Genomic DNA, 13,187 nt, shown 5'->3' on the forward strand with positions numbered 1-13,187 from the left:
CATTTATAAAATCTCAATTGTTCACTATTTCTGAAGATTGTTTTCTCAGGATAGCCCAGCTCTCTAAAGACGTTAATTCTTTTTTGACTCTGTTTATAATCAAATTTGCTTTTGAAACACCCTTAAATCCTACTGAAAGTGTCTTCTGGGTTGTGTGTTTCCCTGAGGATGCAGAGGCAATCTTTTGGCAAACATGTTGCCATTCCATCCCCTGTTCCCATCCCCAAACCATGAGAGTTGCCAATTCCTTTCTTTCTTTTCTTGTCTCAAGAGACTCAGCTGGATTACTCCACTTCACTTTCTCTCTCCTCTCCCCACCAGTTTTTACCACTACCACAAGATAGCTTTTATATCTGGTGGTTACATGACAAAGAATAAGCAACGAAGGCAAGATTGTGACAGTTTAATTTTCTGGTACATTCATCAACTTTTCATCTTTATTACAGTGCTTTTTCTGGATTAGTACCAGGAAATTATTAGATATACAAGAGCTGAAATTACTAATGGTATAAACTGAAAACAAAACCTACTCAAAAACACATCAGCAGAGTAGCAGGGATGTGTGGGCATGGGGTCTCAATGACATGTAGAGAGCAAGGGTTGGATTAAATCCATGTGAAAAATTCTCACTGGGGTTTTCTAACCATCCCTTGTCTGATTTTTGAAAATATTTTTATTCAGGGCCTTGGAGTCTTATGAAACAAGGAGGTAGCTTGGCTAGTTTGATTCAAAATAAGCTGTTATAGCCAAGTAACTCCTTTAAATCTAGATGAGGCAGAGGCCTCTCAGCAGCTTGGTGATATCTTAAGGAAAATGAGCCAGGAGGTTTCTCTGGGAGATGTTGACAAGGGTCCATGACAGGGAAACATTCATTGCAGTCAGCAGGCTAGTTGGCAGCTGTGGCCCATGGGCTGAAGATTGAATTGCCTCTAAGGCAAGTCCTGACTAGTTTCTCATCTTAAAGGATGGCTGGGCATCCCAGCAGAGTGAGATGGAGTTCAGTGTGGCTGTATCTCTGTGAGTAAAATACCAACATGATTTAGCCTTCAGCGTGCCCTGCTCCAATCAATTCTCTTCACTACAGCCAGAGTGATATTTTAAAAACAGAGAAATTGAATTGTGTTACTACCCTGATGAAAGTCTGAGCTCCTTCACATGGCCCGCAAGGCCTGGCAGAATCTGAAACTGATAATATTTTATGAACAGCACACTAATGTCCACACAGGATCTGGCCCAAGCTTATTTTTCCAGTTTCATTTCATATAGGCAAAGCTCCTTTTTGTAACTAAGTCTTCTCAAACATTCTTTTCTGTCTGGTAGGTTATTCCTCTTCCCTGGGCCTGTTTCAGTTCTGTTTCATGTCTCAGATGAACCATCACTACCATAGAGAATCCTTCTCTGACTCTCCCAGAGTAGGTCAGATTCCCCTTGTTGAAAGATCTCACATCCTTGGTAGAATTTATTACACATTTCACTCAATGCCTTGTCCATCTGTGAGGTCCATGTGGCATTTTGTTCATCACTGTGCCTCTGGGCTTAGTAGAAGGCTAATTAATGTTCTTTGAATGTACATGACTAAATGATTCTTTCCATTTCTAACTCGACAGACAAAAACTTTAGCCTCTATGGTTTCCCTACCTTCATTCTCTACCTGATGAATTCTTGTTCATCTTTCAAGATGAAGCTTAATGATATCCTTTTTTGAGATAACTTTTATAGTCATTCTCTGCACCAGTCAGGGAAGGCATGGTGGCTTAAGTCAACAAAGGCATATTTCTAGCTCATTCAACATGTATATGGTGCTTGCCTGGTGGCTTGCTCCTCACTTGGGGACCCAGGTTGAAAGAGTCTCCGTGTCTTTGCTTCCATGGGTTACAAGGCAGAAAGAAGAAAATGTGGTAAACTGGATGCTGGCTCTTAATCTTTCCACTTGGAAGTGATTTGCTTCCACTCAGATTTCATGATCAATCATGAGATTAATTTAAACCATGCTTAAATTTGAAAAGGATGGGGAAATACAATTGTGCTATGTGCCCAGAGAGAGGAAAACTGATGATATTTTATGAACATCACACTAATGTCAAGCAGCCCTCTCTAATACCTGGGTTTTCTTCTTGTTTCCAACCTCTCACTTGTTATGCCTGTTTTCACCTGGCCTTTCATAGTCCTACCAAAGACCTTATAAGCAACGATAACTAAATCACTTCCAAAATCTTAATGTCACCACACTACTCTATGACTCCTTCTTTTAGTTTTCCAGCTCTTGGACTCCAGTGGTCTGACTGTAATAATTCCTTGCCGTCATCAGGATTCTTGGTACAAGTTGAGTTCCCCAGGAAGCAACCTCTGAGATAGTGATTGGCCTGCAGGAAGTTGATTGCCTGAGTTATTTCACTAATTTCTGGTGTTTTGTTCTTATTTCTTAGTTATGAAAGTCTTGCTAACTGTGGGTCTCCTTCTCAGATCTCAATGACCTCACAATAACTTTTATTTATAGGCTGTCAGATCTTTAACTCTGAAAACAATCTGATGTTATTTCAATGTATTTTATTCGGAAATAAATCAACTTACTTTTCTTTTCAAATAAATAGATTAATGAGTTTCCTAGTGACTCAATGTAGCCATTTTTATCCTCAGGTTCTGTACATTAATAATATTAAAGCTCCATTGATTATTGTAATAGAAATACTATATTTGACTAATCACCATTTTCAAGAAGCTTTCATGAAGTAAATCATAGTAAATAACTTCTGAATTCAAATCCCAGGTCTAGCATGTTCTAACAGGATGACTTTGTGCCAGATATTTAACTTCTCTAAGCCTCAGTCTTCTAGACTATAAAATGGGAGTAGTGTTTGTATTTTGCTCATGGGATTGTATATGGATTGAATTAGATAATGTCTTTACAGATCTAAAACATCGGGTTCAGACTTGACCATTGGGATAAAATGATGAGGATACTAGGACCCAGAGTAGTTGAATGCAAGTCATAGGCTATTAATCAGCAGAACCAGAACTAGAGCTCACATTTTCTGTCTTGGATTCCCATGATGTACTTATGTCCTACTTTCTCTAACCATCATACACAAGCAGTCTGAGTAAAAGGAACATAAATCTATGTTTGAAAACAATTTCCAGAAGAGGCTAACCTCTGTGTTTAAGGTTGTAGGTTATTTTAATCCCTATCATGAACTTTTATGAGAAAGCAGGTGATGCTCTGAACTCCATCCCAAAAAGAACAAGATCTTTTGTTGAATCAGCTCATTATTCTATCACATGAGGAGGAGCCCCAGGTCAAAGGATGAGAGACATTAATTTGCATCAGGCAACAGCAGTTGTCTGTATTCATAGTACAACATGGGAGAAACTGGCTATACCATCATTTTGTAGCATATGGATTGAAGCATGTCTTAGTAAGACATACAAGCAGAGAAGGACTGGATTCCCTTGATCCCTCTGATAAAAGCTACACCATGTACTGTGCACACCTAATAAATATTCATTGATATCAACTTCATGGACACAGAACTCCTTGAATTTGGACTTTTAAAAAGAGTATTCTCCCGGTAAGAAACTAATAGTTGTAAATTCAGTCTTCATACTTCTTGGACTCTTACCTGTTTTGTCTCACCATGTGTCGTTCTAGAAACACTTTCAGCTCAGGATGGGATCTAATGCACCAAGCTGAATTTTCACCTAAGTTTTTGTGTTTGATACATGTTACTTTTTCTCTTGGCTTCAGTGGACATTCACCTTTTGTAATTTATCTGCAAAATGATTACACTCTTGTTCCATTATTTTACTAACCATGATCTTAATTTTTTTTTCCTTCAGATATTGATGAGTGTGCAGCTAAGATGCATTACTGTCATGCCAATACTGTGTGTGTCAACCTTCCTGGGTTATATCGCTGTGACTGTGTCCCAGGATACATTCGTGTGGATGACTTCTCTTGTACAGGTGAGCTTTAAGAAGCAGTGTTGTTTTTCTAATTCATCCATTCTCTGTACCATGTCTGTGTTGTTACATTTAATTCTGAGTGCACAAAGTACTATTTTTACCTAAATAGTTCTTCTCTTTATTATTTCACCCCCACCATTTGAGAAAAAAGCAATAATAAAAAAATTGTCAGCATAATTGATTTCCACTCCCAGTATTTCTGCCTCTGTGTGTGTGCTCGCATACACGGGTATGTGACTTGAAACTGAAGTCCCAGTTGCCTGTAGTAACACTGAGGGAGTTAGATATACTAGTTCTAAATATACAAGGTCTCAATTATTTTCATTTCATCATGATGAGATGTTTTTGTAGATAAGAAAATGTATTTTGTTCCCACTGGGAAAGACAAGGATTAAATTTAAAGCGGTGACAAGGAGCACTTGGTGGTCAAAGTTTAGGTTTATGGGAGCCAGTCAAAACTATATTTAATTAATATATGCTTATTGTCTGTGTCCTGCTTCTTCCTATATCCCTTAGCACTAAAGTGGTCACTGACTCTGTTGGAGTAGTGCTGGTTTTATGGGGCATTTCGTTTGGCTTCCCAATATATTTTCAATCATGTGCATACAGACATGAACAGTAAATTGGTTAAGGGTGGTAGAAGATTCCAAGTCTTTCTTCTCTTGGACCCAATGTATTTAAATACCCAATCTACAAGTTATAAGCAAAGGGTCCCTTGAACCCAACGTTTCAATTGTGTTGTAACTTTTGGGCATCTTTCTCTTTGTTCCAATCACATTGGCATATAAAAACTGGATTGTTTACCCAGAATATAATACTGCTATTTTTAAATGTACTTTTTTTTTCCTGAATGACCTTTTCAGAAGTGCAAAAAGTTGCAGAAGTTAAGGGCACATGTTAATGTGTCCAAATTTCTTTGCCAGTGATGTATATTTGTAAGTTACCATTCTTTGGGTGAAGGACTGGAGAGTTCAGATTGATGCAGGTTTCTGAGGACCACATAAGGTGAAATCTCATTTATCTGTCTTTTATATATTATAATTAATATTCCTAGGAAAGGAAGAGAGAGACTGCATAAACATAATGTGCTAGGATTTCAATGTTTTAAAGGATCAAAACTTTTTTGGACCAATAAACAAACACTTTCTAAAAAGCTGTAAAGTTACAGGGCCTATCACTCTGTTCTTAATAGTAAATGCAGCTCTTAACTTCTTTTAACCCTATTAGAAGAAGCCAGTGAATATTCTCCTAGCCCAAGAGCACCACATTATGCAACTCAATAAACATTAATTAAGGCCCTGCTGTGTGGAAGACCTTGTTGAAATTCTATCAGAATGCTTGTCTGTGCTCGGATTTCCTCGCTGAGGAAGGAAGGCAAGAGCTGGCACTTGTCGAATGCCTTAATAGGACAGGTGCTCTGTCTGGTGGTTTATATATGGAACAAGATGGAAAATGTATTATCTTAAGAACTGGCTCCAGAATTACTTTTAGAAAGGGAACTACATTGTTCGGAATAAAAGGTAACGGTGTGGGTATCAGTGGGCACCCAAGTGCCCTTCTCCCTCCTACACAGAAAAGAGTAAATAATACCTCTGCAGGAAATGTCTACATCAAACACACATACACACACACACACACACACACACACACTTTCTTTGTTTTGTTGTGTGTGTGCCTAAGAGGGAACACAAAAGACAGAACAAAAGAGAGAAAGAAAGGAGGGGAGAGGAACCAGTCAGAGAGCAGAAGGCTGGGTGCTGTGGAGGACAGAGGGCTGGTGAAAACCACGCAATAGTAGGATAGCTGAAAGGATTTTTAAGAGAAGAAAGATTTTATGTGAGGTTTTTTTATTGCTTTGCCATACAGTATGCTATGTGAGTTTTCCTCATTACCCTCAAATCTTCAATAAAGTCTTCCCACCCTGAATGCCTCATGAGAACTGCCCTCGCTCTCCTGTTAGAATGTAAGTTAACATGGTGGACAACAGAAAGGATACCAGTGCGATTAAGATATGGGGACCACAGAGGTAACCATTATTGAGTAACCATTGTTACAGTTCTTTCTGCTACCCTCACCAACATACACTTACTAATACACACACACATCATTATCAACACTGCCTCCTCTCAGGAATTTCAGAAATCTTGATGGGGACTGTGGACTTTCATAGCTCATAAAATAGGTGAGGTTTTTTTTCTTTAAAAAGCCTTCTTTTGATCCCAGATTTCTTTCAACCTGCTGCCCTATTTTTCTGCTTTTCCTCACAACAAAATTTCTTAATTTGCCTGTGGTTATTGTCCTCACCTTACATTTATTCAGCTTACATAGGCTCTTCACCTCTCTCCAGTCAGACTTCCATACTCACCATTGTGCAGAGGCTACATTTATCAAGGTCATATATGAACTCTGTTTGCTAAATCCAGTGTTCTTATCTCAGCAGCATTTAGCAGGGCTGACCACACCTTGCTCTTTAAAGCACACTTTTTTCTTGGCTTTTGTGCTATCCTATGTCCTGGTTTTCCCTCTTTGTCACTTGTCACTCCTGCCCAGTGTCCCCAGCTATTCTGCTGCTGACATCTGAAAGGTTAGAGTACCCACGGGTTCTGCCCTGGTCCCTTCCCCTGTTTACCTATAGGTTCTTTTTAGATGCCTTCATCAATCTTAGAACTTTAATATTATCTTTATGTCAACAATTCCTAAATTTATTGCTCCAGTTCCAGTCTTTTTTCTGAACTGAATTATATATTCAACTTGACATATTCACATAGATGCTTAGTAGGAATTTCATACTTAACATGGATAAGACAGAACTTGAGTTCTTTCCACTTCTGCAAACCTCCTTTTCTCCCGATTTCTCCCATTCCAGCAGAAGCACCATCTACCCAATTTTCTAACCAAAATTGAAATAACTCCTTCCTCTCCCCAGGGGTTACACTTGATCACCCCTCCACTTTCAATCCATGCTTCTGTCTTGTTGATGCTACCCTTTACATCTTGTCCTAAGTTTGTCCACTTCTGTCTAAATCCCCTGTTAACATGTTAGTGAACTTCAGCCGTGGCCATCACATTTGACTTTCTGCTCCAGTCTTGTTCCACCATAACCCATTCTTCACATAGCAGACACAGCAATTTTTTTTAAAAAAAGAGAAGTCATACAACTGTACTTAAAACTTTGATCTAGTGTCTCATTACATGGAAATCAAATCCCTATTTCTTATTTCAACGTATAACCCTATGTGGTTTTCCTTCTTTCCCTTCTGTCTTGTACCCTTTCTTTCCCTGTCCATTATGACATGGCCACTCTGACATTTGTCTTTTTCTCCATGTAACAAGGTTTTTTCTGTTTGTTATGACCTTTGCATGAACTCTTGCCCTTTTATAGAAGTCTTTTTTCTCTTCATATTTGTGTATTGAGCTCTCTTGTCATTTACCTCTTAGCCTAAGCCTCAGAGAGGCTTTCCATGGTCAATATAAATAAATAGCCACTCTGTTTTTTTCTGTCATACCACCTGATTTTAATTCTTTGAGTAATGCATATTATTATCTGGAATTCTCTTATTTATAAATGATTCTTTTATTGGTCTCTTTCCACTAGAATGTAAACTCTGAGAACAGGGACCTTTTTCCTTTTGTTCTCTACTATACCTTGACTACTGAGAACATTACCTGGCAAAAAGCAGTGCTCAATAAATATTTGGTAAATGAAATAATGCATAAAGCTACTTGACTTTGGGCAAATTCTTCACTTTTGAAAACCTCATTTATAAAATATTGCTCACATCTGTCTTACCCACAGGTTATAGTGAACGTCAACTAATGTATGTGAAAGTATTTGTCATAGCACTTTTAGCAGTAAGGATAGGATGTTCTGTAGGATGTTCTGTAGGATGTTCAGAACATTCTGTAGGATGCTCTAAATATAAGTGACTTAAGATAAATTTTATTTTTTGCTTATGCTATTTGTCTATCCCTGATCAACAGAGATGTTCTGCATATCGTATTCACTTTGGGATGCAAGCTATTGGAATGGTCACTGTGGTGAACATTTCCAGTCACCAAGACAGGGAAAAGAGATCCTGGAGGCCCTCCATCAGCCATTAAATGTTCTGACCAAGAAGTGACACAAATCATGTCTACTTACAACTCATTGATTAGAACTAGTCACTAGTTCCATCCAACCACAAAGGGATGAGAAAATACTGTCCTACCTCATGCCTGGAATGGTAGAGAACCAGAAATATTTGGCAAATGGTACCCATGCCTACTATAGTGAGTGATACTAACAGATTGCCAACAAATATAGTTTATTTTGACATAAGTAGCTGTTGATTAGGATAACCTTTTTCCAACAGCAGTTCATAAGCTATGTAGGTATTCTCAAAAAGTATGGGCACATTGTATTAAGTGCTATGATAGAAATGCAAGCAAAATACATTGAAAAATGGCTCTTGATTGCCAAGATGAAGTGTTTGAAATGTTTTCTTAAAGCCATGGAGGGCTGTGGGAATTGACTGAGGCATGCTAGCATGCAATGACTATATTATGTTAGGGATTTACAACAAGAAATATGGATGGGAGATAGGAGAGAGGAAAGCCTCTAGGCCAGATTCAAGGACCTTCATTAGACACTAGACACTTCATAGTAAGCTCAAGTCTTTGGAATGCTGACATTTATTTTGTGTCGTGAAAATAAGCCTGTTACACCAAATGGGCTCTGTACTCTCCAAGATATATTATGTCCCCACCCATAATCTCTGCCATTTTTTATTGGCAAAGAAGACTTCTTTCCCTAAGTGGTCATTTGCCTGTGGAATAGATGAGGTGTATGATAGATATCTGCCACTATAAAATGTCTGTTCAGATGTTTCATTGCCAGATGATAATTTACCTGGAGAAATTGACAGGCCTAAAGGCATTCCTTTATTTGACTCAGGATTCTGATATAGCATTTACATTATTGACATTCTTTATTTCCAAAGACCATTCTAGTCTCTTCTCAAATCAATCAGTACCTGCTGACACTGTTCAGTTGGTTTTATAACCATGTCAAGGTCATATTTTTTCCTTTCTTTTGCTGTTTTATGTCATTTAGCTATGCTATTCACTTTTTAGAAGTCAGTAGTCATACTGAAAAATTCTATTCAACCGAAAATAGGGAGCCTAAACTTAAAGAAGATATATGAGCTTTGGTGATTCATTGATTTATTGGATGATTAATTAATTATTTAACTATGTATGAAATATTCAGTTAGTATCTGCCACAAGTGTTATAAAAGATAGCCACCAAGATTATTAAAAAACAATGTCTGACCAAGGGAGTTCATGGTTCGTTAATTAGGCAGTGTCTTCAAATGAAAAAAACTCAAATGTGCATTCACGATCAAAATATCGTTTGCCAAATCAATCCCTCTTTGAAATCTTAGTAGTTTAGTTCAGTATTAGATGTTTAACCCTGTGGTAGTTATTACTACTTGACAAGTTTTAAAGAAGGAAAACCAAAATAGTCTTTCCCAATTCTGTGCTGACAGCCATGGTCCTTTCAGAAGACTACACCTGAGACAGTGGATGCTAAGCGTGACGGAGGAGAAAGGCAATACATTACACAGAACAGGAAATTTTAGCTCTTACTCAACTTTTTTCTTACTAAAAGTTGAAAAAAAAAGGATTATATGTATGAGATAATAAAGCTCCAAGAGTTCAACATTGAGAATAATTATCTAGAGCTTAAAAGTGTACTGTAACGTAATCATTACCCCCCTGGGGACTGGGGTTTTGCTGACATGACTATGTGTTATATATGGAGCTCTGTACTTTTTTATAGGAAAGTCTCCCTTGGCCTTTGGAAGGGTGAAATCTAAAACATTTGGCCTCCGACACCTGGGGGAGTTTTGGCCTTGGAATTTTTGTGTGAATTGAAATTGCTTTGTCTCTTGTAAGAGATCCCTGAGTTGCTCTTGCTCTTCTGTGAGTTTTGAAACTGAAGGAGTTCCCTGAAATGGAGGTGTTACAGGGAGGAGGGGTTTTCTCTCCCCATATGCTTTTGGTTTTGGAATAGTCAACTCGCTTGATTTATTGGCCTCTGACTTTCATTTATCCCCAACTAAACTCCCCGTGTTTTTGGCTGTTTGATAAGACATTATCATTAGATACACAGGCAGTTTTAAAGGAGGATATTTGTGATTTACAACAATAGCATGCAGCGATAAGACAGATACTTGACAGTAATGGGTAAGCATTCATTTTTATGCCAAAAGCTTCCCATGAAGGTAAGAAATAAAGGGAACAAGTGAGATAACAAATATCCCATGTGATCTCTATTACCTTGCTAAAAGGATTTTTATTTTCTTGATATTGGCATGGAAGAAACCTTAAAGGAAGTTTATGTTTGAAATAGAGAAAACTTAAAGACTTAGATATAACAGCCTATTAATTTAATGGTTTGAATTAAGTACACTATAATGAAAAGAGGTTAGACAACAGTTTAAATGCCTTAAAAGTAATAGTTAGTTGTTAGGAATGTCAGGCTAGGTCTCTGGAATATGCTTTACTCCCATGATGAACTATACAAATATTTTTGATGAAATTTTATTATTATTTTGATCAATTATATTGATGAAATAGAGAATATTTTCAAATATGATATATCTGATATTTTCACATTTAGTGGAGCCACATGAAATGGAACTAAAACAGAATATTCTCCAACCTGATTGAGCAAAATGGTAAATTTTCCACTGAGCATCAGTATCTTTCAAGCCTATACCATGTACTTGTGTCAGAATGCTTGTCCTTGTTTACCATTGGTTGTCTGGCAGCATTAAGGGACAAGTTACAGGACAATTGGTTGGCTTTCAGTCTCAGAAGAGGTGATACATTTATAAGAATGAACAGGTCGCAGGCCTCTAGACTATTTTACTTAAGTAAAAATATGCTATATGAAATGCTTTATAGAATGAAAGCTACTTTTTGCTTGTTAAAGATAACTAGAAACTATTTATTGATATATTGAACAAGAAAAGTCAAAATAAAGCATGTATTGCTACTTTTGCATATTTCAAAACCAACCTAGAAGGCCTAATGATAGTTATTCATCTATTGTTTTGTATGGCTGGAATTTCTCTCTTTCTTTCTTCCTTTCATTTAAATAGATAATTGGCTCTGTTACCCTCCTTCCCTGTGCCCTCAGAGGAGGAATGCTACTGTACCAAAAGCAGGATTCCAAAATCCTAATTCTTTAGGGCAGAGATTCTCAATTCTCACCTCAGGGTAGAATCACTTGGATTCTGGGATGTATCCCTAGAGATTTTGATTTTGGGCTGGTCTGGGGTTGGGACCCAACTTTGGTGGGCTTGTTTAAAAGTAATTCTAATGTTCATTCAAGATCAAGAGCCACTGCTTTAGCATAGAACAGAAGAACAGAGAGGGTTGGAGTATGGAGAGAATATCAGAGGGAAATGGGAAGGGAGATGAATTGCCCACTGTATTTTGTAAATGAGAAAAAAGATACCATTGAACTGGTGGTGAGAAATGTGGAGTTCAGGAAGTCATGAAGCAGGGACTTGGATGGTTCCTGGAAGAAGGGTCCTGCTTCCAAAGCTGCACTTCTGAGATGTATAAGTCACTGGATAGACAATGACTGTGAGGTATCTCTATAGATGGGGCCTCATGGGAAGATGCTGAATCTTTAACTATGACGTTGCTGCTGCAGTGCCTGAAGGAGCCCTAAAGACAAATGGAGCATGTCCACGGTGACCTTTGTGTTCCATGGGCTGAGGACTAGGCTGCTGCTTCTGGGCCAATGCCTTGGTTATTGGAGGTCCTCTAGAGCCATGATAGAGCCTAATAGAAGTGGGGAACACTTAAAATGACTGAGACATTTCATTGACCCCACTATCTCAGAAGAATAGGAGCTCACAACCATTCAAGTTGAATTGAAGGAATTATAGAAACTTTCATCACTTATACAAACACTTTTGTGACTGGACTTCTCTACCTATGACATATACAAAAAATGAAGTCAATAAAAGAACAAAACAGAAAAAAATTGAGAGGTCCCTCTAAAGAGGGATTGTAGTTTAAAATTCACGGGAAGTTTGTTTTCCAGACCAATTTTAGTTTTCTATATGTAGTACTGGAAAAGCCAAAGACCACATATTTATTTCATTTAGTGATAGTAGTGTTAAAATAATCTTAGGGTTTATTAAATCCAGCACATCTATCTTAGGGAGACTATCAAAGCTCATTCACCTTGAAATTTCATGATGAAAATAAGTCTGAAAGGCGTGTCCAGTGTTTGATTGTTTTGTTGGGTTTAAGTGGGAGTTCCTTTTTATTCCTGCATGTGTTATAAAGGACCTGAACCACACTGGCTGTTGCAGAACAACCAGGATCAATGATGGAGCTCGCCCCTAGGGTGTTTGTGAACAAACCTATTAGGCACTGTGTTGCCCTTGACCCAAATTCATCATAAAAGCCTTGTTAATATTTCTGTACACTCTATTGTTAGATTTATGCATTCAGAATCACAATGAGGCTTTCTCATAAAGAAGGAGTTTGATTAAGGATGCTTTAGTGCTTACAAAATTGTTGAGGCCGGTCTTGCAGCTCCACTCTGCCCACATTCAGGTCATACAATGAATGGACATTTCTCTTTAGCAACCAGAGTTTTGTCTTATATTCTTTATTTCTATCTTAAAGACATGGTACATGCATATCTATCTATCTATCTATCTGTCTGTCTATCTGTCTCTCTCTCTCTCTCTCTCTCTCTCTCTCTCTAATCTATCTGCTGTCATTATTTCCATAGATTTTAGAAGTATAGTGAAGTGTCTTAAGATTTTGTTTTATTTTGCTAAGATAATTGAGAATATATACTAACTATTCTTTGGCCAAAATGAAAGCTATAAATTCTCATGGTTAAAGTCTAGTGTATAAATTCTACTGGTTGCAAGCTTTGAGTATGTCACTTATTTACTCTGTGAATCAGAAAGCCATTTAAATTCTCTGCTTCTTCATCAGTATTCACTGTACATCCTCACAGAGTTGTTAAAGGATAAAGTGACATGGTGTATGTATATCAGTTTGAGTGAGTTTAGCTGAAAGAATGTAAAAAAAAAAAAAAAAAAAAAACAGAATAACATCAAATGACTCAAGTGGCTTAAATGACAAATTCTCATATAACACAATGACTGTGGGTACAGTTTTTTTTTTTTTTTTTTTTTTTTTTT

At 37.5% G+C, this 13,187-nt stretch overlaps 1 protein-coding gene across 2 annotated transcripts in view; it reads left to right on the plus strand.

Annotated features, from left to right (window-relative positions):
* NELL1 (neural EGFL like 1) overlaps positions 1 to 13,187 on the plus strand; it is a 963,285-nt gene that overhangs the window by 482,222 nt on the left and 467,876 nt on the right. For both annotated transcript variants that reach the window (XM_017858414.1, XM_017858423.1), the window contains exon 13: positions 3,835 to 3,960. In XM_017858414.1, coding sequence (XP_017713903.1) covers positions 3,835 to 3,960 — 126 coding nt within the window. The remainder of the gene's footprint in view (positions 1 to 3,834; positions 3,961 to 13,187) is intronic.

The sequence above is a fragment of the Rhinopithecus bieti genome, unplaced genomic scaffold (assembly GCF_001698545.2).
Source record: "Rhinopithecus bieti isolate Rb0 unplaced genomic scaffold, ASM169854v2 scaffold_2350, whole genome shotgun sequence".
Lineage (NCBI taxonomy): Eukaryota > Metazoa > Chordata > Mammalia > Primates > Cercopithecidae > Rhinopithecus > Rhinopithecus bieti.